The following is a 26,901-nucleotide window of genomic DNA, read 5'->3' on the forward strand; positions in this document are numbered from 1 at the left end:
TACTAAAAGCTAAAGAAATTCAGGTCTATCCCACAACAGCACTTATACATGGGCTTAAGTTGTCCACTTTAAAAAGGAAAATCCAAACACATTATTCACATTATTTTTTCTCCATTGAATCCATCACTTTTCCTTGCACCGCTTGCTTGCCTAGTCATCCTATACACCCCTATTCTTCATATGATTAGCCAAATGAAATGAATCTTTTATATTGCTTTTTAAGTTCTCATCTTATCTTTTACCCCCTGCCAAAAAAGATCTCAAGCATTTTGTTTCTAAGCCCCTTTAAAGATCTTAATGCAATAAACACACAGAATACAATACACTACAAATTTGTTTTTCAATATTTTAACAAGTACCATCAATTTGATTAACACTTTCAGTGGAACGGTGCAAGGAAAAAAGAGAAACATAACTCAAAGTAGCAGTAAAAATAATGCTGCCCCTAGATTTCTTGTTTTAGGTCCCAGTGTAATTCCTCCTGTGTTCCAAAAAAACTTCTGCATATAATGTACAACAATGAACTGGAATTTCCTTCTTGGACAAAGCACTGTGTAAAAGGAGCTGCTGCATTCAGCTTAGGAGGAGAAGAAAGAATTAGGACAAATAAGAAGGATTAGCAGTAGGCCAAGTTAAGTGAAGGAACAGTTTGCTTTCAGTGTGGACCCTAGCTATACCAAGAAGAAGAGTTGTTGATACCATTTTTCATTTTTTTTCCTGATTGGAAGAATAAAAGCAAGAATGGAGAATTAATTAGACTGTGACAAGTCACAAGCTTTCCAAACAGATTTCAGATTCTCCTTGTCCTTAGGAATCTGTCAGCTTTGGCCATACAGTCTAATCCATTTTCCACAGGAGAAAGTTTCCTCAACAGAGCAGTCAGAGATCACAAATCTCTCTTCTACTAACAGTTTACTCTCTCGAAGTTTTACTGTGAAGAAGATTTTTAAGGGTAAGAATCATATAATTCAGCAATAAAATAAGGTTAAAAAATTTCAGAATGCCTTTTGTATACTAGAGTAAGAGGTATGACACTGAGCCAAAGCAATACTCCCTTTGATCCATTTTTCTATCAGGATCTCACATCGATATTCCACTCAATGACTTATCTCCACAAAAGTGAAAATGGAACTTGTGACAAAAGAACATCCACTCTCTCCTTTTCAAGTGCTCTATTACATGGGCTGATAACAAGTAGAAATAGTGATGCTGTACCAGAAGAACACTCACTGTATTGTTACATTGAAGCCAGGTAGAAACTGGAGCATCAGAGCCATGGAATGGCTGACAAATCATAGTAAAAACTGTAATCTTTTACATTTTACTGGAATCCTATCGAGAGACTTCCCAGCTGTATTCATTAGCATATACTCAGTGGCAGTTGTAGTTAGTACAAAAAGATGCTACGTTTGGTGAATGGAAAACTAATGTAGACTGTCTATTTCACCAAATCTGGACTAGAAATGGTGTGTTATTTCAGCCTTCTGCTTAGACAGAATTTTATCTGCCCCATTTAGATGGAGCTTCTGCAGAATTCTGCCAGAAATTAGAAGAAACCACATGTTGCGCAGTGAAGTAAAGTTCATGATTTTGAAAACCCTCAACTGCACATATCTGAAATTTCATTCTATGAAATTTAATGAAGTATTTTGCTTTTTACCACAAAAAATATTTGAAGATCTATTAGCAATACTACAAAGAAAGCCGTCTTTAATTACAAATATCACTAGTATATTAAAAAACAGATTCCTATTCTGTATTTTATAAGCACAGGAAGTGGTACCTAATGATTAGTAGTTGTCTAAGAATACTGTCTGTCAAGTCACTGTGATTCTGGTGTTGAACACTCTCAGTTCAAATATCATATTCTAACTTCATTTTTACATGCATTTTCTAATAGGTAAATAATGTGCAATATTTCTCTAAAAATAGAGAATATTCCTATTGTTCTATATTCTATTAACTAATATATTCTATTTTTTATCAAATTGAATTTTACAATAGATATATATCAATCTGCTTTCACAATTCAAAAAATAAAATATTGGCCTCCAATACAGCAATTTCTAACAAAACACATTTTTCACAGAAAGGTTTTATCATATTGTTTTTTCTTACCTTTTATGTGCTTCTGTCAGTGACTTCTCTTCATTTTCTTGGTCTACTTTAGCTGTAAAAATACAGGCAAAGTATTAGCTACAAAGTTAAATATACAGATGCTGTTTCATGAAAATATTTCACTGTAAATGCCATAATTCGTTTAGCCTATATTTTGTGAAAACAACCTTAAGATACACCAATGTACATCAATTCTGAAAAAAGTGATATGAGTTCTGATATCTCTGTTTAAATAAATAAACAAGAACTCCTCAGAGCAAGATTTAAAAAAACAAAATTCTTGCACTAATATAAACAACAATCAGGTCATGAATATGACATTAAAACAATTCTTAAAGAATGACTCTGAAAACTGCAAATATGGGAACCAAGAGGAAAAGCTGAGTGAAAAGCTTGAAGCATTCAGCCTTTGTAAAAGTTGCATGACAGTTACAAATAAAAGCTCCCTCTCTTCTCTCATTCCCCTGCAAACAGCTACAGCTGGTTTACAAATAAGAGTGAAATAAGACATATCAGTTAGTGAAGTAATAGAGTGGTGGACCCATACTGAAAGCAAAAATTTTACATGAAGAAAATTACCGCGTGGTCATTGTATGAAGTCAAGTCAAAACATGAAGCTGTCATTGCCACACAAATGCAAAAATTATCTACTTTGCACAGATTCTCTCATATTGCATTTTATATCAAGTTTACTTAACTTAGAAATAGTGATATGCAATATCTACAAGACCACGCACATTAAACTTAGCATACAAAACAAGTAAATCACTAGTACAAACTACTCTGTGCAGGCGTGCTTCTACTATATAGTTATTCAAGTAGCACATCTTAAATACATTTGAGATATGAACATTTTGGCGAAAAGCTTCTTAGTTTAGAACTTGATTCCCTTTTCCAGTCTGCTGGAGTAGTAACCTGCTGATTTTTAAGGAGAATTTTAGGATTCCAGAAAGTCAGTTGGTCTGGGGGCATGAAGAAGCTCTGAACTGTCCTGAAAACAAATGCCAATGGTGCGAGTTTCATAAAGAAATCTTAAAGAAAAAGAAAAAAAGAACTCTAAAGCTATTTACCATTCTACTTTCCCTACATAGCTCTACAATAATGAACTTATTTCTTTTTGCATTGTAGATGCACCATCTTTAAAATAGAAAATCCAGATTTTAAATCTGGCAATTTGGCACAGATGAGAATGGCAATGGAATTATTAGGAATCAAATGTAACTGCTACTGTTCTGTTTGACGTTTCAGTCAGCAGCACTTTACACTTGCACTAAAATCTTAAAATACTAAAATGCTGAAAATGATTTTTATTAGTAGTAATGTAGTTGGTTGAGCTGGGTCAGCAGTGCTTGCTTTACTTGCAGCAACAAACTTCATATCTAGCAGTCATTCTTTGAAGATTCAGGCTCCATCATTGTTTTGTTTGAAGTGAAAAATAAATCCCAGCAAACCACAGGAAACTTTAGGGAAATCTGGGTAAATGTTCTCAAGAAAACTCCAGAGCACATGAAGCCTGCCTGATTACGGGTTTCATTACTGACTTGAAACTCGGCCCAGATTCTTCAAAAGGTTTGTAATGGCTCACAACTCTTTTGACTGAACCTGGGCCCAGTGTTGAGTGAATCTGGGCTGACTTATAGTTTTGCTTGAAAGCCTTGCCTGGCTTTGGATATGAAACCAGGTGAAACCTGGCAGCTTTGACAGAATTTTTTTTTCTTTATACTTCAGTCCTGAAAGTCAAGGTATGATCTGCAGTAAAACCATATGCTGCAAGAGAGAAGAAACTCCACACAAACTCCCTGAATGGAGATTCAGCATCTAGTTCTACGCTAGCGCTTTTTCTAAGTACCTTCAAATATAACTTCTAAAGTACGTAATTCTGTTGCTGAAACATGTAATTTGGACTCCTCTGATGTAAACAATGCTTGGAAATGGAGGTTAGTGTGTTCTAGTTTAGGACAGCCTTTTAGTAGTTAGATTTGTACAGAACCCTTTTTTTAATAATTTCCAGGATCGATGGAACATATCATCTGCACTGTCTAGTTTTGTTTTTTTCTCCTATCCAATAGTTCAACATATGCTTACCTAACAACAATGGAGAAAATATTCCATAATTTATTTTTGGAAGAGTGCAACCACAGCATATGATACAAGGCTTATCAAAGCATGTCAGAATGTTTCCATTCTGCAACAGAAATTCTTGTTCATTTCCAATTTCAAAGCATGAATATATACTTTTAATCATTTCAAGTATCTGTACTTCTAACCTAGAGACTGGGTATTACACAAAGAAAAGAATCTTGAAAATGATTTGTAATAGTTTTTTTTTTGTTTTCTTTTTTTGTTTTTTTTTTTTTTTTTAGTATAAGTGAAATATACACCCAAAGAGAGATTCCATTCTACATCACATCACCTCTTGAGGTTAAGACTTGGGCAGGAAAAAAGTTTACCCTAAGAGAGAATTCCCCTGCAGTCTGTTCCAAGTATGTGATGACACTTTTTAATGTAAATTAATAAAGGGATATTATTCAGGTGTGGAACAGACTTACAATCCATTTGCTTTCTTATTTTCCAGATGAAAATTGTTAAAGAACTGAATAAAAATGATTCTGCTTGAGCAAGAAGACTGGTGGCACCAGCAAAAGAGAAGAAAATGTGGTACACTGGGAATCTGTCTCAGTCCAAAGTAAATTCTTAAATAACTACATCTACACTAGTATACAGGAAGCATCTGAAAGATGTGGACATCAGCTAGTCAAAGATATGCATGGAGATTTAACCAGCAAGGGAAGGAAGAAGGGGGATTGATTGTTTGTGAGAGTGGATAGTGATAGGACAAGGGGGAATGGTTTTAAGCTGAGACAGGGGAGATTTAGGTTAGATATTAGGAGGAAATTTTTCACACAGAGGGTGGTGACGCACTGGAACAGGTTGCCCAGGGAGGTTGTGGATGCCCCGTCCCTGGAGGCATTCAAGGCCAGACTGGACGTGGCTCTGGGCAGCCTGATCTAGTGGTTGGCGACCCTGCACTTGGCAGGGGGGTTGAGACTCGATGATCTTTGAGGTCCTTTTCAACCCAAGCCATTCTATGATTCTATGAAGCCTCTTGTTATCAAAAACCACAAAAGTCTTGCTATCACCTACATACAATGGAATAACTACTAGACACCAAGGCAACTGGAGAGTCCTGTAATTTCTGAAACTGGCCACTCAAATGAACACCTAATATTAGTGATCATTGGTATTTATTTTTTTGTAGTGATTGCCCCATTGGAAAACTGCTTTCAACTCATCTTTCTGCTTGAACAAGGGAGAAAACAAATCAGAGTAATGTCTTTAATATAGTTTTCTCAAAAAGCTCTCTGTATTTCTGAACATAAAAGCTAAGACAGATTCAACTGAAGAGTCCCATAGTGCACTAGACTTTACCTTTTCACTGAATATAATACATCTTTACCTTCACTTGTTTCTCCAAAGCAGCTCTTCAGAACTGGTAAAGAGTGCCTGAAAGGCACCAGTTTGACATTCTTCCTTCTTGGCAGCCTGTATCAATGAAGTGCTAAGTACAAGCTGAAACGTGTGCATGTGGGGAGAAGAGTATTAGGAGAAAAGTATATTTCCTTTTACAGATGATAAGTCCTCTAGCAGGTGGAGCAAAAAGGAGGAAAGCCCTACTGGCTTCACAGCGATCCCACTGTGGCAATACCTGGTGTGGGAGAATCTGTCCTTTTCAGGGGTATGGGGGCAGCTGAGTATATCTGGGTGCTCAGCTCAGCCACTAAAATTCTCAGTCTCTATCCTGAAGAAGCAAGATTTATTCAGAAAATTGTATTGCTTTTCTCTGAGAAACATTAAAAGAAGTCTTGCAGTCACATCTGCTTTTATATACATTCAGTATCCCTGCACTGACCATACCAGCAACTGTTTGCAGGCTCTTATGGCAGATGTAGGAGTTCCCTTTTTTTGGGTCAGTAAACTTTGCCAACTAAAAAATATTCTGTATTTTATTGACCCGTCATCTTTCCTCCAGTTCCCTACATGGGAATTAGATTTCTTGATCTTTGACACTAAATTTCTAAGCCACCTCCAGTGATACTGTTTCAAGTCTATTACAGAATATATCATACCAGGGAAGTACTAGTCCCTATATTTCTTGTGATACAGCAGGGAGTAGAAGTAAAACTTAATTTTATATCTCTGCCTGTATACATATAATATATATCGTCTTTATACGCAAACAGTCATAATCCTAAAAGAACACATGTTCTGTGAAATCTACTTAAAATGATATATTTGAAAAATAATCTTTGGTCATATTTAAAAATATTGCAATATTGAAAAAAGGAACATTTTAGAGTTAAAATGGTCTCACATGGAGCAAGAAAAAGAAGCTGCCTTATCTATTTATGACATGTACTGAATTATCTTACTTCCATTTCACTTTTTATTTGAAATCATGTAATGCCTTTTTATGAGGCAATGTGATACTGTTTGCCTGCTTTCTACTAAGACACCTTCATATTATTTAATGTTAGTAACCATCTACAGCTAACTCTATACTTCCTAAGTAATTTATATTTCTGCTCAAAACTTAAGTACATTCCTTCCTCCCCATGTCACTCCTTCCCAAGCACGAAGACTGTACTATATCCTAGACTCCTCCATCAAATCTCTTAACTAGAGGCTAAATGTATTTCATCAAAATTTACTCAAATGTTTTGACTTCTGTTTAATCAATTTTTGTATTTACTTAAATCTGTATGATGTTTTATAATTGGAGTATAAAACTTGATTTCATGCAATTCAATGTATTTCCAAAGCTTTGTACATAAAATCTAATTAACTTAATGTGCAAAATCTCCATTGTTATCAGCATATACCTACATTCTAGAACGATACATGCCATTGTTCTGTGTGTTTGCTCTTCCAATTCTTTTAGATTCCAGTCTTGCAAAGGTTACATATAAACTTCTGTAAAGGCACATATATAAACACTCACACGAAAGTGACCTATGTTTTTAAGAAAGTCTGAAACACTGCATGAAACTGAGTGAGGGAAATATACACGGGCATTACAGAAAATGACAGTGTTTAGCAGATCCATGCCTTTTCCTTTTCCACAATCTAAGAGATTAAATTAAATGAATAAGGGTTCAATGATATGGACATAAAAAACATTTTTTGACCATGAATGTCCCTTCTGATCTCAATGGCAACAGACATTTTAGACATATGCTACAGTCTTTGCTGGAATCAAGCTTCTCTGTGAATTAAGAACCTTGCCAAGTATTTTCTCATTTTCAGTCCAATCGACTTACTTCCAAATTTAAACTTTATACCTTCTGCATTAAATCTACACCAATGTATCAGATTATTTTCTGTATTTATATCATATATAATTCATGTATTATGTTCCATATAGACATTGCATACAACATATATTGCCTCCATTATCAGTCCTTGCAATTTCTTGTTTGGAAGTACATTTCATTCTTTATCATCTCTTCTAGAAGATTTAAAAATCTTTAGAAACATCTGCCCTAAGACTAGCAGGAAACATCTGCCCTAAGACTAGCAGGAAGGTCTACTACCCTTTTGAACTGGGATGATTCTGCCCTGTGCTACTTTTAAAAGTAAATGATTACTGTGCATTTTAAAAGCACTGAAATTATTAGAAATCCATTTTACTGAAAATAGAAAACACTCTAAAACTTTTAGAAACCTTTGCTGTAGTTTTTACCTGAAACTTTAAAGATAACATTTTTTTTTTCTCTCTCCACTATGGTGCTGAATGAATATTAGCTGAGACTAAAAATATACCAAAACATACCAAATATCTACTCTGGAGAGGAGCAGCTCACCACTCTCCACCCCTAAAAGATAAAAATCCAAGCCCAACCAAACAACAAGAACCAAATTAAAAAAAAAAGGTGACTTTCTTTAAACGTGAGTGGAACGTCAGACAGTTATTTATCATCCCTCTAGTGAACCAACTTCACTGAGGCCTGAGAACTTGAAAAGTCCATCTTAGGCTGTGAGGAACAATCTCTGCAGGTATCTCACAGGAGAGAGGGAGACGGAAGAGATAAGATGTTGGAAGAACAACCACCACAAAGTCACGTAGCTACACTTTTATTGAGGCCTAAGGTTCACATCTACAGGAGCTCTAGCAGACATCCTAATAAGGTTGTATCTATTCTCCTTGGTTGTACATATAGTTTTTAAATGGCTCCCAGAAAACTCTAAAATAATGGTTTGGATATCTGTTCAACTGTATATTGCTCAACTGTGGTGTACTGTTCAACACTGGTTCTGAAATACCTTGACAACATTAGCTATCAACACAGAATAACAAAGGCACCAGAATCTGTGTAAAGCTCTTAAAGTAAGCAACAAAAAAAATAGCTCTCTCTTACTTTCTCCCCTTTGGACTTCTAAATGTTAGTTGCCTCAATTTCTGAATTTTTTTTTTTTGTTTGCTCTACTTGCATGTTTTATTTCATAACCTTAACGTAGTTGGCTACAAGAGTGGCACTGGGAAAAACTATGTAGTCATTTTAGATGGAAACTATCAAAAAGGAGTTTTTTGGGGGGGAGGGTGGAGAAGAGAGACTGTAAATGAGAGTTAAATAATTAATCCTTAAATGATGTCAGGGGCTGAAGCTTAGTGGCTTTGTAAAAAAAAAATCCAGCAAGCCAAACTCTATACAAAATAACAATATGCAGATTTTAGCTTATAACTTGCAATAACAGGAACTTCATAAGAAAAAATAGACTTTAACAGTTAATAAAAATTATCTAGTACTTTTGTACATAAAGGACATACATAAGCATAGTTAAAAAACAGGTTGGCTCTCTGGTTCAGATTCAGAAACAATTCTGAGTAGCATTCAAGTGTCCCTTTTCAGTGCTTGTGTTCCATGACAACATTCTGTTTTTGGCCTGTGCCATGATCTTGACCCAGTGATTACTGTCTGTAGTCACTGTCTGGCCACAAACCCTATTGCAATATAAATTATTTCTAATGAACTGGTTTCAAAGGACTATGAGTAAGGAGATGCACAAAACTGTTATCCCTCCTGATCTCTCCTTAGGGAATATCACATCTTCTCAGGTAATTGAATACAGGAGTGTATCTTAGTAATCTCAGATGGAAAGCAACACGAATCCTTTCATCTGCTTGTCTATATCCTAAATCTTTTTTCATTTTCCCCTTTTTATTTAAAGTATTAACTAGTATTTGTTTACAATTAGTTATGAATGTGCTCTCCAGTAACTTTCAAGTGGAGCCAGTTTGTTGTTTATTACTTTTTTTTTTGACAGATATGACGACTTTACAATGAACTTAATGACAATGAGTCATTGGAGCTATGTTGGTATAATTTTGAGCATTTCTTTTTACACTGAACAAAGATCCAAGTACATCTGGATAGCTTATTATTTGGTATATTTATGCTAAGAAAACTTTGCAAAAGAAGAAAGCAGATTTAATTCTGGAAATCCTAGCAGGATTCCAGGATCCTTCTGGATATCCTGTGACATTCATAGAAGATAGCAAGCAGGAAGAATACCCCGCTCCCTCTCCCCTACTTTCTAAAATTTTCATGCATATATGAAATATAACATCTAAATACCTCATTCAGTAGTGAAGTATTTATAGTATACTGGTTCCTTGAGGATAACTGGGGATAAAACTTCCAACATGCTGAGTGTTTTTTTAATTATGTTGTTTTTTCAACAATTTTAAGATAAGGCAAAACATTTATAGTTACTTCAACCAATTGCACTTCATAATGGTATTAAACGACAGGGACAACTCAAATTATTTGCTGCCCCATAGATCACAACTAAGATCCACAGTCATACCAATGATTATGTAACCAATGATACTCTAAAAAACCAACCAAAAAAAAGCTCTTGTAAATTAAAGACTCCATAAAAGTACAGAATCCTCAAACTGAAAAAAAAATTCACTTTGAGGTGGACGGGATCTTTTGAAGATCATCTAATCCAACTCCCCTCCAATGAACAGCAACAGCTATAGATACACATCAGGTTGCTCAGAGCCTCATTCAGTCTAACCTATTGTGTCCTCCAGTGTCTCCAGAGACGGGGCATCCACCACCTCACTGGACAACCAGTTCCAGTGCTTCTCTACCCTTGTCATAAAAATAACTATAATAATAAAAATAATAATGAAAACAAAAATCAGCAGAAGTCCTGCCTATCACTCAAAGCACATTTCAAGATACGAATTTCCTCTACATTTGATCTTTTATTCCATCTCAGTCAGCAGTCTGGTTAACAGATAATTTGTTACCCTTTAAAAGATGGAATCTACTTTCCACTGAACTGAAGTAGGACGCAGATCCAACACTACTAATCCCTTCTACTCCACTTAACTGCATTTAGGGACTATTCATTCTAATGTTCTTAAAGGTCATATTCAAAGAAGTAAAATACATTGTAGTTCACATGTAGCTTTGATCATCTCGCTCCACACCACTGATTTAACAATGCTACACTGCAGAAAGGTCTCAGTGAGGTCAGGGCTAGGCACTGAACAGATGTACTGTTACCTAGCATACCCACAACTAAATAGGTGTTATTAGGTATGGTAAAGATACTGTAAGAGGTTTCAGGTCTAATTTAAAAGCAAGGATGTCCAGCTGCTCGCCTGATCTCTGGACTGCTGCAGAACATACCATGACATTGATTAGGGCCAATGCAGGAACTAAACCTAAATTAAATTTCAATGTCTCTATTTTAATTCACCATTCCAAGAACTAGATAGTAACCGCTTTTGATTTTATAGAAGGAATTCATAACATGGGTTGTTTTAGCACCCAATCTATAATGCTTTCAGTAATCTGCTGCATCCATTCAGAATGCTTTTGGAGTGGATGACCTGTATTGTGTTATTATGACTAATACATATCAACCTCATCCCAACAAGTGCCAAAACAACTTTTTTACTCTTTAATACAGTGAAGTATGTTTAGTGTTGCAAATACACCATAATGTGAATTAGGATTATTATTTCATAATCAATAGGGGTGCTGACAGTTGGGATCAAGTTTATACAATACTGAGGTAAAACTATGTTTTAGCATTAAGATGCCAGTGAGAAATTTAAAAAAAATGCTTTCAGTACTCAGAGAACATGTTTTAAAAGCTCTTTCAATAATCCGATGAAAAAACTACTAACAAAAATGTAGATTGTCATGGAACTAGTTAAAATATGATTCCTACATTTCTATTCTAGTGATTGTATGTTGCTCTATCAAAAATTTACTCTAAAAGAAAAAAAATAGTTTGTTTAATGAGTATATTTTGATGGCATTATTTGAAGTGAATACCTCCATATACATTACACAGTATCCAACCCATGGATGTTCTGTGTATTTCTGTTTTGTTTGTTTTAAAGAAAAACTAAAGCATTACTTTTTATATATTCCTAATGATCTTAGTCATATTTTCTCAGTTATTTTTAGAAAAAAATTTGATGCAGTGGTATCCCTTGTATTAATCAAATTATAAGAGCAACATTTGAAGAAAATGGAATCTACAAAAACAATCACTCTGGGTTAGAAATTGCCAGAATTAAGATTACCCTAACAGCATTCATTTCACAATCTTCTGGAGCCAGGAACTGAAACCAGCCATCCAAAATTCAGTCTGATTATTTAGTCTTATTCACAATACATCATCTGATGATGTACAGCCTTTTGCTGCTTGACCTAAAAGAGAAAGTTACAGCCAACTAGCTAGTTGCAGCTATAGAGATAAATACAACACACTTTGTGATTTACACAGTCTTTTACTGAACGTTTGGAAACTGGATTCCTGGCAAAAGAGAGAGATGGTTACAGACAGTTCAACCAAGAGGACAATTTTAGCATCTTTACGCTGCAAGGTCTCAAGGATGTAGCTAAAACTTGGGCCTGGAAAAGTCTGCAATCCAGCAGGATGAAACCTGGGGCTGTCATTTGCTAACAACTGTAAGAATTTTGTCAAGACTAGAAGGAGCAAAAACTGAATGGTCAGCTTGTTCAACCAAACTTACAACCACACTGGAATTATTCCTGGTTTTAGACTAACAAGCTAATCATCTGAAAATCATTTTTATTCCTTTTATATGCAACATATTCTATTCTTAAAATATCCTATAAAATAATACTTAAAAAAATCTAAAATTAATGACATCTTATTGAGAAACTAAAACAATAATGAATCCCTTCCTCAAATTTCAAGTCTAAAATATTTTCAGAGTTTATAGAATCTTAGTTGAAAATCTGTGGTTGAAATATACTATCTCTTCTCAGATCCCAAACCAGACTGACTGACTTGTCTGAGGGAGCAGTGGCTGCTGCCTCCTATCAGAAGCCTTATCAGGCTGACAAGAATGTACAGCCTAGCTGGAGTCCAAAAAGCAAACATCCAAGGACTGCTTTTCACTGCAAAGTTAAACACAGTTAAAACTTGAGGATTGGGATTCATTTGTGGTTCATCCACATACAATTATTATTTTTATTTTTTTTTAACATGAGCTGGCTATCCTGTCAAGTGTTGAAGGATTACTAACCTCTAATGAATTTACCCTGTAACTTGCAGGCTGATCAATGCCCTCCAGTATTTCTCTCGCTGTCCCCTGTGCATCCTGAGAAGGTTTGCCCCATGAAAAAAAGTGATTTCTGAAGCTTTCTTGGATGCTGGGGATGTGGATGTGATCCCAGACGTGTGTGTGTCCCCACCGAAAAGAACTGATCCAAAAACAACTGCATTTTCAAACAGTGCTTTTCGCTGTGATCTCTGTTATTCAAACTGTGGTAACTTGTGTGGACTGACTTGCAGAAAGAAACCTTCAGTGAAGTTTGCACTTAGTATACGAGGAGATACAAACAGCACTTATTAATTTCCTACAATTTGGTCTGAATAATGGTTCACTTAAAAAGGACTATCTCCCAGCTACTGGTAGAAATTTTAAATAAATAGTTAGAAATATGTAATAAAGAAACAAGACCTACTTTTAGAAAGTTCTTTATAATATTACCCATTTTTCTTTTAAATTTCCTGTTTGCAAGTGTTTTTTTGTTTGTTTGTTTGTTTTAATTCAGGTGGCTATAGAGAATCTCAGCAGAAATGATTAATATTTGAATTTGAGAAGAACAAATTTTTTTGACTGATCATTTACTACGTGTGGTTCCAAAAAGAGGATAGAAAACATGGAAGAACAGAGAGGTTTGCCTTGGAGGTTTTGTCACAAACAGACCCTCAGAAATTGCATTATAGAGATGGGATGGATATTTTGATCTAAAATTTTATGACTGAACAGATTCCTTACTTCTTCCCCTTCTTTATCCTTTGAAAGGAATAATTTCCACAAGTCATCTAGAAGAACAGTCATTTTTACCTCTAATGACTGTAACGGAAGTGTTAACAATTTTTTTTAATTAATACTTCAATAGCAATAATCGGCTAGACCAGTTACAGTAACTTAATTTGAAGTTACATAACTGTGCCATACAGTAACTATTCTGCTTTTCTATCTCCTTGCCAGGAATATTTAATTTGACATCCAAGTATTTTTGCCTACAAGAAACTCATTTTCCATTTTAACTGCAAGTTTAGCAACAAGCTTAAGTGAATAACTAGCTACTTTGAACTTTTGGGTCCCGTTATGCACACAAGTTATCTACTTTGAAAAGACATCATATAAACACGCCAAATTATTCATCCTCATGAAAAATGTTTTTCATCTGAATTATAAGTTAAAACTTTTTCTGACTTTAGAGAAACTGGAACTTGAAAAGATAAAACTTAAAGCTTAGTTTTTTTTTTTTTTTTGCCCAGAGCATATGTTATATAAACACAAATCCCTAAAAGGTGCCAAGAATTGTCCCTCCGTTTTTCTAAATGATCATGTGTGCAGTCTAGCTGAAAAGACTCATCGATTATGTCTACATAAACAACAAAAGCCCTTAGAAAAAATATCTAGATCAAAAGCCTGTCAAACACTGAACAGGAAAGAGAAATCCTGCTTTAAACATGGCCTCTTTCAAGTCTGAATTCAATCCCATGAAGTAAAAACAAAGGATTTCATAATGAAAGGTATTTAGAATTACTTTTTTTTTTTTGGAACTTAACCAGAGATTCTTTTTTCCTATATGTTAACCTTTGTCTTTCTTACATTGTGATAGAATACTGAAAAAATAGTCCTCAAATTTTTAAATAGTGTAGAAATTTTTAGTCACAATTCACTGTGTTCACAATGCACATTTCCAATTATTTCAATTAAAAAGAGACCATGATATTTTTACTGACATTATGGATTTCCCTTTATTAATGCTCTTGCAAGATCCACTAATAACACAGCAAAGTTCTTCATGGATAAGATGCATTGCTGTATTTTTTTTCTCACTTTCCTCATAAAATAGAAAAATTACTGTAGCTTTTACTCCATATAATTACCCTCTGTAAGCAACAGTCAAAAAAAGGCTAGAATAGAGAGTAAGAGACTTCTAAAACTGCCCTGATCTCTAAAAAGTAAAGGAAATAGAACCGATACATATGTGATGTAATATAAGCCCCATATTTGACTTGCTATTTTGTTATTAATAGACAAATGTGTGGCTTAATTTACAGGGTACCATTAGTGATCTCTTTCAGAGTAGCTCATGATTTGACAGCTCCCTATCTACATATATCAGTAATAATATAAACCTAGCATAAAATATGTGGTATATGCCTATGTCACTAGTTGCATATCAACCGCACAATGAGAATGCAGTTTTAACATATGTAGGTCTCTCCGAAAGTAATGCTTTGTATTTATTTCCATGGAAACTAAAACAGATACAAAAAAAGCTCAATAACACTACTGGATAGAGCAAATCCTTAGCTACAAAACACTGTTTCTCAGCACAGTCATCACCAGTAGCTATACATTTTTGTCAGTGATAAACAAGAGCCTGCATGCTGTACGTTTAAAAATCTGCAACAGCAGAGGTGACCCACCGTCACTGCCACTACTGCTGAAATGCACCACTCACCACCTCACTGCGCTCACATCAACTGCTTGGTCTCCATCAACGTTCAGCAGGCGTCAATGAACGTCAATGGGTACAATTGTTTCTGCAAAGAGGAATTCAGTGCCACACCTTTGCTTCATACACACTTCCATGTCAGATGCCATTTTGTCAGCCTACCTCTCCGCTGCCATCTGTCACATAGCAAGAAAGTGTAATGGAATACTGGGGAAAAGTTCAACCTCACTGCCATACCTCTGGCATCTGCCTCTGACTTCATGGGCCAACAGAATAAATTAGGAGGTACTGCTTTCTGAGGAGCCCGTGTAGTTCATATGTAGTCTTGCAGGACACAACACTGTTTGCCAGATTTAGCAAATGCACAGTTCGTCTCAGGAAGCATCAATTTACATCATATAGTTCAAAACAGTGTTTTTGCAATACTCATATACATAATTTTAAATCAGATTTTTTTCACTGTAGTTGGGAGACTGATAGCATGTACCGATTCATAGTGAAATTGGATATCTTGGATATTCTAATTAAGAATATTAAATGCATATCTGCCTGGCCTGTCAAACATAATGCACAAGCATTTAATAATGATTTCTCTATTATACATTGTCACAGATCTAGGCTAATGTATTACTGAGAGCTATGTTGAGTAATCAGTAGAAACTGACTATTCACATAAATCACTTGATCAGGAGGTAACAGATGTCTTCTATTACAAAAAATATGTCAAAGCAGAAGGACTAGTAAGGTAACTAGTAAGTGACCAAGAAAGCTAAAATTACATTGATTTGCTCATCAGGCCACTGCCACCCTAGTGCATTTAACTCCAAATTGTATCAGATATTGAACTGGTCAACACAGAATATACCCTTTCAGTACAGGATTTCAATAGACATTGGGATATGCTACTAGTCAAAAATTAAATGTATCCACACTTCCTATCTTCTTACCATCTTGCAAAAGAGTCTAGTAAAGCATTGTCTATTCATTTTTAAAGTGTTTTTTTTGTTGTTTTTCTTTAATTCCTTCTAGAACTCAGGATGCCAGTTCATCACAGATACTTACATATTTTCTTTCATTTTCCACTAATCACATCCAAGTATTTCATATGGATTCGCCTTATATCTGGAAAAACTTTAACTACTTTTGCTGAACTTACTGCATGTTTTTGGCACGTCTAAAGGAATTATCTCTTTGGATAGAAGTTAATGACCCAGATCCAACTTCAATAATTTTTCAAGGAACAAAGGTTGTAAAATTGTTTTCTACTGGAATGCTGAACTTATCAGATCACGTAGTTCAGCCAATAGCATTTGTCTTTGCTGTCATGCAAAAGAAAATGAGTCACCTTCATTACAACAGAATCATTTTGTAAATCTTTTAGAACTGTGTGGCATCTGATTAAACTAATCCACATCTTTCTATGATGCCAAAATAAACAGTCTCTTTCCCACAATGTATAAACATTGTTCCCATAACTTGTCTTTGAAATGTCATGAAAAGGTTAAGTGACGTTTATTATTTACCTTGACTAATGAATTGCTCCATGCTGTCTTTGAAAGGCTGTAGGTGCTCTTCTAGTGATAGCTGATAAACTTTTGCTGCTTCTGTCTCACATACTGAAATTGAAATAACAGATTAGTTTAGGATGGCACATCATAGTATGTATCTGCATGTTGAAATAAAATACATTCTTCAATTAACATGTATCTAGTGAAACTGCTGGAATATGTTCCTCAAACACACTACTTCAAGCATGAACTCTATGATAATATATTCAGGAACAGCTATGTCATTATCAAATGTTTTTGATCAAAATATAATGATAACTATGGTCAGTGTAACTGTTTGCTTAAATGAGTGGTAACAAGATTACCAAAAACAATGAATTATTTTGAAGGAGAAAGACAAATTTAAGGGGATGAAAGATACAGGAACAAAATTATGATCTCTGATTTCATGCCATTTTCATCTACAAGGACTTAGGAGACGGTACCTCAACCAAAAGAGTTCAGGTGCAAAACCAGCACCAACCATTAGGAGGAATCTTAATTATAGAATTCTAGTGCATAAAACATAGATGAGGGCTTGATACCTGCCTAAAACACAGATGCGGTTAAGTATCTTGCTTTGTTCAAAGAAAATTTAGAAAATTATTAACGTGCAAGAAACAACAGTATAGCTATCATAGGTTGAACTCTGTAAGAGACCTTGGAAGAGGAAAATTTGGTTATTACTTCATCAGAGACCAGGACAGAGAAGCTGAAGCCCAAAGCATACCTTACAGGCTTGTCATTGGTGAGGTGGCCTCACCATGTTCTCACAGACAAGCCAAAGTAATTCTATTTGGAACAACAAAAGACACTAATTCAGGAGAATGTCTCTGCCTCAAAATTTCCACTACAAGTGCACATATTTGAATAACATTTTTTTTGTTTACTCTCTGAGGGTTCTTTCAGAGAAACAGGATTGTTGCTACATTTCCACATACAGAAGAATAATGACATTTTTAAAAAATATTCTGAAGAAGCAGAATTCACAATCATAATTATCTCCTTTAAATATGAAAAATTTCACAGCATGGCATCCATCTAAATATATACAGATGAGAATTATAGCCTGGTTAAGATTAGAAATCATAGAAAATAGCCTTAGATGAATTATATTCTCTAGAAATGTGTAATATCTGAAAAAATATCAGAATTAAGAAGAAAAATTAGTTATCAGGTCATTCTTATCAAACCAAGCATGAATTCATAGCCTGTACTAATAACATTTTCTGGTTTACAGCAACAGATAAATAACATATCCAAAAGATCATGGTGGTGGTATTGCAATTTAAGATAATGATCTAGAGGTTCACTACCTGTGACAAATGCTAGTCTGTCAGCCCAGTGTAGGTCTGTACTTAGTCATTCAAGCTAGAGTATGAAAAATGTAAACAGATATTATGGTAGTCACACGACTCTTTTGTATTCTGTTAGCTGAGCAAATTGATTCACCTTTTCTACTCTACTCATCTGGTCTGACATGTCTGGAACAAATTTTTGGAGAATGCAGCATTAGATCTCATAGACAATGTTTAATTGTCTTCTCTCTTAGCTGTGATTAGACCAAAGACAACTAGTGATACTGATTTTAAAATACAAATATACAAAGGGAGACTGATTCAAATCAAATCATCAGCAAGTCTAAACAAGCAAAGTCAGAGTGACACTAAAAATTGCAATCTCATTTAATGTAGTTTAGAAAATAATATAAATAAGTACAAGTAGATTTTTAGAAAGCAAAATAAAATTTAAAATGAATATAGTCAAATGGATAAGCCTACTTATGAAGCAATTTAATATACATATACATTCAAATAGGCAAGCCAGTAAAACATGGTCATATGCTAAACTAAATATAAAAATGCAATCACTGCCATATGTGAAACATTTCTAAGATTGGAGAAGTCTATTTTAGAAAGGAACAGAACAGAAACTGTTCCTTTGATAAATAGATACTACTGCTAATGGCCAGTTTAGAGCCTGAATACAGTGATTCAGTTTTCCTTTTATGATGTTTTTGCTATTTTTGAAGATTGTGGGAAAAAAAAAGTGTGTTGATAACTTTAGCAAAGAAAACTTTTTAATTCTTTCTGAAAATATTATCATAAATAGTAAAAATACAACCATGTTCCAAATGTTCTAACTACCTTTGAGGTTCTTAAATGTTAGTCAACACATTTGAAATAAGGGAAGGAATTCAAAGTGACCATGAATTTTCATACAGTAATGGATAGAATGAAGTTGGACAAATTACGTACAATTCTACAAAAAAAAAAATCTGATGGTGAGATTTTTGCTATTTTCTCCTGCTCAGAAACATGTGACAGAGTTGAAATACAACCTAGAAACAGCCATAACTGTTCATTTAATATCACTTACATTTCATACCTTTTTCCAAAATACTTATCACACATTCTTCACAGAACAATTAAAATACTTTACTCTCCTGATTTATTGACTACAACTCCAGAAATCTCAGTTGATTTAGGAGAAACATATGTCTTATAAATATATATGCTCAAAAAATCTTAGCCTACACCCATGCCAATAGTCTGAAGCAGTCCTCTTTCAAAGTCTATAAGAAAATGCAAGGATATACCATTATTTATATTCAACTTGCTATGGCAAAGGAAAACATATGTAATATTGTCAGAATGAAATGTCTAATTTTTAACCATCAGTATACTGGAAGCCCTTCCATAGTTGATTTGTTAATATATGTGGGGTGGAGGAAAGGAAGTGAATTATATCTTTGTTTTTCCAGTTAGCTTTTCATTTATTTCTACATGGAAGAACTAAAATCAGTGATGTTCGGAAGAGTAGCAGTTCAGGTTCATTTCTGACCCTATTTCTGAATTGTAAGTTACATGTAAGTAACTTTAAAAAAAAATCCTTTTTCTTGCTTTGTAGGAAGATACCATATATAACATCTGTTTAAAATAAAAAAATAAAAAGAGGGAGAAACGCTATCACTGTTATAATACCAACACCCATCCCATAATCTGCCAGCTTTGAGACAGCTTGTGTTCAAAACTAGCTTACTGGATGCCTTCTTCATTAAAGAATTAACAGTCCTGAAAGCTCTACGTTTCCTTGTTTTCCAGAGCACCAAGTTTGGAATCACGGTCTCCCTGTACAACCTGTTTGTTAGAGCACTCATTTATCACGTCTTGCGATTTGTCACCAGAGTATAAAATCCCTTTATTTGGATGAAGTATTGTTATTCCTCACTGTAACTGAAGGAATTAAAGTGCTCATCATATGAAAGGAACGTAAAACACTGGACAGTTACCAGTATTTCTGCCCAAGTGCAGGAATATGATACTGAATAAATATGTCAGAAGTGTATTTAATAAATTCTAAGCAATGTGGACGTGAGACATGCATAAAAAATGTAAAAATGCCAACAGAGTATTCCATATCTTTTTTCTCCCCCTCAGTGTTATAGATAAACACGTATCACTCCAACAAAGCAGATCACCTAAACACGCCAGATATCAAAGGACTAAGTTAGCAAAGTAGACTTGCTGCAATGAGTTCACACATTATTTGTCTGAAACAAATGCTTCTCTCTCTTTTGAGTTCTATCAAGTCAAAATTTCCTTTGTTACCATCTCTAAATCTCACAAGTTCCGTTATTTTTGCACCTTAGGAGATACGTGAGCAACAGAAAGACAATGCTACCATAGGCAGTTCCATTTACTTTAAGCAGATTTTAAATTTTAATCTAATGCAAGAATGGAATGGCATTCAAGGCATCCTAAATGAGAATCACGTAAACAGGCATAAAAGCCAAACACTAGGTAGAAACTTCTCTCAAAAATTGGCATTACCCAAACAGGAACAAAGAAGGATAAGGATAGTGAAGGGATTAACTGTCCATCTAATTTCATTTTTTCTCATATGCTGCAAAGAACTATGCGTGATTTTCTGGAGAAGCAATGCAAATGGGCTCCTGAGAGAGGAACTTGTCTGTTTCAAACTGGTACATTTTAACCTATACATACACAGATCTCTAAAAATGGAAATTGATGTGTAAATACAAAAACAATAACTGTTTTTTTTTTTAAATGCAATTCCACTCGTACCCACTATCTCAAGAATCTCATCTCGTTAACTGCTTCGATGTTAAAATACAATTAACAGATATTTTTTAAACTACTGCATTACTCTTTTAAAGAAAAATGCTACTACTTTGGATCAATATAATAAAACTGCATGAACTTTCATATTAGTCAATACTGAAGAAACATCTATATAGAGAAGCAAGAGAAGAGGTGGAAAACATTCCAAACATTGTACTAACATTTCCATTAAGCGACTCCAGTAAATGATCTAAAATACACCTAGTTTCAGTATCAAAAATAGTAGGTTTTTTTTTTAAAGAGGAAAAGAATTTTTTTTTCAAGATTCAAAATATCTTTTTAATACATGCTTTCCCAACTATTTCTGTTGGATGCTAAATTTTAATTACTGGAAATGCAAATCTCTGCTAGCTGGGGACAGCTAATGAACTGAGATTTCTCAGGGTATTTGCGCTAACGACACCCGAGACCACACATTTACCTATAGAAGTCCTAGAGAATTCAGATGGATTTTCAAGACAGGACAGTTTAAGATACTTGAGAGAACAAGCTGTGCTAAGACTTAAGAGACTGTTTGTTTTTAAGGTTTTAAGGATGTTTTGAAACTATGTCCCTGATTTTCAGAGGTGCTGAGCATTCAGAGTCCCACAGGCCTGAGTCCAACTTCTCTGAAAAGTATATAACAGCATAACCACTGTTTTCACAACTTCCTCAGTGATTTCTTATTTCTTACAGCTGCAACCTGTGACTTCAAAAGAAAGTTTAGACTTTATCAAAAGAGAACAACACTGGCCTCATCAAAAGAAACTGATGAATTTAGCCACAAGTACAGAAAGAGCTCTTAATATTATTTTTATTTTTTGAATTGAAAAGATGCTAAGAACTGCTGAGTCTTCAAGTGATTCCATAGACAGCTCCTTGTTTGGAGTTTTAAGGACAGTAAAATATGACTCACAGATTGACTGAAAGCCTGGCTTTAGTTTACATCTGGTTTAGGTTTAGGAGTCTGCATGCTGCATAGCTGCAGCAATTAACCCCTTCAGTAATAGCTGAACAAACAGCTAGAATTTTTGGATGCACACTGCTAATAAGTAGGCAAAAGTAAAGATTTAATTTGACTAAAACGATAGTTGTTTCTGTAAAGGTCAACTGAACAGATAACAGAAGGATTTAGCCTGCAAGAATTAATGGGAGATCTAACAGTGGAAGCAGTCTCATTTGACAAGGTAATTCATGGCCAACACAACAGTCAACATCTAAATGGTTAATAGATTATTATGTGAACAAAAATGGTAAGGAACTAAAGCATATCTACTACCTTGTATCTCTCAGTCCCATATTGACAATGCCTCAAATTCAGTTACAAGTCTTTCTACTGCATGAAATGGAACTTCCAGTTCTCTGATTTACACAGCAGGTATTAGACGCGTAACTTCTATGGCTACACAGCCAAGCAGAATAGATAATTTTAGGTCACAGTGAGAAGCACTGAAAAAATAGGGAACATGTACTTTTCCATATTATTGTGGGGCTCTTCTTGGAATACACTTGTTAAAAGATAAAGTGCTCTATATTTGCTTAACAATTTATAAACACTTTTAGTCATGTTTATTTCAAACCAAAGAGATACAGTGAGCCGTACTGCCTAGCTTCTTATGGATGGAGACTTTTCAATGACTTGTTAGCACTCGTGGTAGAAGAAAGAAGCATCACTATAAAACTAATACTTAAATTATGAAAATAATATTATTACTTATAATTAGTTTTCAATCAAATATATTAAGCATTACAATAATATGGCACATAAACAAGCACTGACTGGCTCAATTTTATAGCAGTCTATTATACAGTATTATTCATCTTTTCAACATTCTACTAGTCATTTATTTTTCTGCTTGACATTGTTTCTAATTTCATCTTAGCTGAGCTTCAGTGAAAGTTTTGCAATAAATGAAAATTGATGAATTGGTTTATGATTTGCAAGAATAAACTAACTATTGTAAAGCTAAAACGCTAACAAGCAGCCAAAGAACAGCTTCTAAAAAGTCTTAAGTTGCCATAAGTGATTCATGAATAACTCTCACTGCAATTTCAGCGTCCAAGTTCTTTCCTAAACAAAATATATGTTCTGAAGAACTTCATGGGCCACAAATCCAATATTTTCTTAAATCGTAACTGTGACACTCCAGAGAGTGTCAGAGCACTGAGCAGATGAAAACGTAAACTGATCTGTTGCATGCTTTCCACATCTTTCTACCTTGCCTCTATCATTCTGAAGTGTCTAGAAAAATATGCTAATCCTGAATATACGACACAGGTCCTAATCAGCAAGAGTCACCCAACATTCTTGTGACTCTGGATGCCCAATTTTCCTTTATATGGTGAGTTGATTTAAGTCATGTGACAAGTGCTAAAGTTTCGTCCCTGCAATGACATAAGAGCAGTCATTGCTTGGCATGACTGCATCAAGGAACACTGCTGACAACCAGGAAAGATCAAAAGCAGATCAAGTTGCTTAAACTACATGTCACTGAAGTTAAAAAGGCTAATATAAGAATCCTGGAGAGCTGTGTAATCTGGGGGCAACAGATGGAGCCAAACTCACTTGGTTTGTCAATGAAAAGCTTTACCTGTTCTTTGGTCTTCTATTCCTTATCAGTAATCTACCTTATTAACTTTAACCCTGGGTTGTATATTATCTAAAAACAGCAACAAAGTCTGAACAATCTGCAAGTATGATACTGTATGGTTAGAATAACTTCTGCTACACTAGTTTAGATGCTTCTTTTTTCCCCTACAGCTTAACTGAAATGTAAATTTCTGCATTACATATCTAGGAACAGGTACACATTGTGCCTTCTCGAAGTCTTTTGGACTTCCACTTTAATTTGAAATCTCTACAGAGACTTTGTTTTCTTGCATTTACAAGTTGAAAGACATACAGTGTTCATGAAACTTTAAAATGGACAAGAGCTTCCACAGTCAAAAGGGTAGAAAGTATACTATTTTGGACATCCCAAGTTTTTTTCTTAAGAAAATCAGCTTAACTCCTTTAACACAAACATAAGCCCTAGCTCTGAACTGTGAAACAGCATGAAAAAGATTTTTTCAGAACTATAAAGATGACTTACATCTACATGCCTCTGTGTATGTTATTATTTATATAGAAAAAATAGCATTTATAGACCGCACTATTTCAGCCTATAATAAAAAAACAATTTTTTACAATAACCTTCCTCCAGCTTGTGGTGATATTTTATTTATTTTTGTTGTCTTTATTTGTCATTTTATGAAAGATCATTTTGGGACCACCTTCCCCCCATTTTTACTAAGTGTGATCACACATTACATAGTTTGCAGGGTATTTGAAACTAACATACCCTTAAACAGGTGATAGTGCTGGTAATGTTATATTTTCAATGATTACATTAAAAAACAAACATGTCAGCAAACAAAAAGAACAAGGGAAATCCTCTCATAAAATATTCCACCTAATTGCAGATGAAAATGGGGTCACATCTATGACTCACATCAAACTGTAGAACTGGAGTCATAGGAATCTATTTCCCTCTTTGAGTTTGGTGATTATCAGTCTTCCTCAGGAATACTCAATACTCATTTATCTTCAATGACTTCAAAAAGAGAGGATCATATATAGGATTCTGTCATAATTTGCTTAAGCTCCCTTCCTGCTCAGTCATTTAATGAGACACTTAGTAGTTCCTCAAGTGGTAGGGTTCCAGATACACATTAGTAAATCTGGAAGTATACTTGAAATAAACAAAAAGGAAAACCACTTTGAAGTCATTTTAGCCATTAAGCTAGAATTTGCATTATTTTAAAAAGACCAGCATTCAATTTGACCATGGTGCCTTTCTGAGCATATTACAACTAAGCAATTGGAATACACAGAAGTTTTAGTGAATCCTCTTGCAATCAGAGCTTTCTTTAAAGCAATTCATTTTGAATTCAGAGTGACACACTTCTTTGAAAACGGGACATCTAAAAGCATTTTGCATCACTCAGAGTTGATAAGAAAGCCATACGATTTTTACTTCATATCCAGAAGAGGATGCAAAAGGGGGCCAAAGCTATTTCCTAAAAATGCTTTGCCCAAATGGAGCAGGGAGTCACGATGTCTGCATCTATTCTTCAGTTTCATTAACTAGAAAACAGAGTGACAATGGAGATTCAAGCCTAAGGGGTGGGTCTGGAAGCACAGAAAGAATTTGCCTGAAGTCTTGTGGCAGAACGAAGCGTGTAATTTCCATTTTTACAGAAAGCTGTCTTTGATCACTACACAGTGTAGATTTATTCCACGAGAGATTTATGTCTGTGTGCAAATTTCAACCTTGGTCTAAAAATATTTAATTCCTTGTCCATATAATTATACTTCTCGTGAACTTGTGAAGGATAATGTCTGCATCCCTAGAAGTTCTTAAACATATGCCTGAGTTCAAGTACCTTCCCTCAATAAAAGCTAAGCATCTTTCTCCTCTGTTTGTAAGCTTGGAGTTTGCCCCTCAGATAATCTGAAAGTTGCAAGAAGTATAGAAGTAATTTTTCTTATGGCTGAACTGTGGGATTCTTCAGGGCAGCAGCTGGATGCTGCTTCAGTTTGCTCTTCAGTATCACAATAATTGATCTTGAAACAACTTTACCTTTTAATTCTAAATATTTAAAATACATTTTTAAAGAAAACATCCAAGTAGAAATTTCAATGAGGGCAAGAAGAGAAAGACAGATTTTACTTTGTGACAGCGCCAAGTTTTTGTTTTAATACAGAACCTCTTTCTAGGTTATTCAGGCACTAATGATTTACTAAACCATTCCATGCTCTCTAGACTCCTGGCATTCAAAACCATTCAAAACCGAGTCAATAAAGATCTTTTCATTGTTTGATTTGAATCTTTCTCTCCACAATTTAGCATAGTGGTATATACTTGCCTAGTCTGATGGAGAATATTTTTAGTAAAAATATTGATGATCACGGATGTCGCTGGCTAACATTTTCCCAAACTCATTACGTTATTTAACTTAAACTTAGTGCTTAGTCCCCAACGCTATTAAGAGCTGTACATGTTCTTTAAAGAACTCCAGCAAATGTATTTTAAGAAGTTGAGTTTTAAGAAATGTCATTCTACAAACATGAGAAAAAAAAATACTTTCTTTGCATATTATATTTTAGCAAAGTTAAGTTATTTCAATGTATTTAACAACATCTTCTTATCTACTAGACAGTACTTGGACCTAATTCGTAAGTATTTTTGTCATGGTTATGGTCCAATTTTTTTTTTTATGGTGAAAGACTCATTAAAGTCAGTTCACACACATACACACAAAAAATGGTGATTTTTTGTTCTAGTTTTGAGAGATAACATTTTACCTAATTGATTGCATGTTGTTTATTTTATTTCAGCAACCTCTTCAAGGTTATCTGCAGAAAATAATGAATTACTATAATGAAATTGACAAAATAATGGTAAAAACAGCAAATCAAGGGAACAAAAGCCTACCTGAGGAATCAAAGTACACACAACTACTTTTATACTGTCATATAATTTCTCAAAATGATACAAAAAAGTAACATCAGATATACATTGGAAAAAAATAATTAGCACTTAATCTAACTTCAGTACCTCGCAAATCTTTCTTCATTTTGCGGAGATCCTTTTGAAAGTCTTCAAATTTCAGCTGTGAAGCCTGAAAGAGATCTTGTGGCTCTGGAAGAGGAAAGATGCATTGTTCTTTTCCAGCATCCTGATAACAACACAAATATGCAGTTACATAGTGCTCATTACATTTTTATATAATAAAATATAACACAAAGAACATGTGTGCGTTTTCTTATCTCAGCCAGCAGAAAAGCAAATTTAATAAGCTGATTTTTGATCTTGAATTTTAAAAAAGCAAAATTTATCCTCACTCACCTCATCAAAATTACGCAAATAGTATGAGACAATGTAAGATAGAAGACTTCTGCTGTTGTCCTGTGTAGAAGAGAAAATAGCTGTTGTATTATTAAGAATCCCCGGGAAAAAGAAATAAATCAGAAATGTTCATTCAAGTCCCTGTTAGAGTCATATACAGAAACTTCTTTTTTTT

At 34.5% G+C, this 26,901-nt stretch overlaps 1 protein-coding gene across 2 annotated transcripts in view; it reads right to left on the reverse strand.

Annotated features, from left to right (window-relative positions):
• The window catches only part of FMN2 (formin 2), a 151,506-nt gene that overhangs the window by 30,236 nt on the left and 94,369 nt on the right, over positions 1 to 26,901 (reverse strand). For both annotated transcript variants that reach the window (XM_021392688.1, XM_021392687.1), the window contains 4 exons: positions 26,727 to 26,786; positions 26,436 to 26,556; positions 16,688 to 16,780; positions 2,119 to 2,170 (listed from right to left, as the gene is read on the reverse strand). In XM_021392688.1, the coding sequence (XP_021248363.1) occupies positions 2,119 to 2,170; positions 16,688 to 16,780; positions 26,436 to 26,556; positions 26,727 to 26,786 (326 nt within the window). The remainder of the gene's footprint in view (positions 1 to 2,118; positions 2,171 to 16,687; positions 16,781 to 26,435; positions 26,557 to 26,726; positions 26,787 to 26,901) is intronic.

Source organism: Numida meleagris, chromosome 3 (genome assembly GCF_002078875.1).
Source record: "Numida meleagris isolate 19003 breed g44 Domestic line chromosome 3, NumMel1.0, whole genome shotgun sequence".
In the NCBI taxonomy this organism is placed as follows: domain Eukaryota; kingdom Metazoa; phylum Chordata; class Aves; order Galliformes; family Numididae; genus Numida; species Numida meleagris.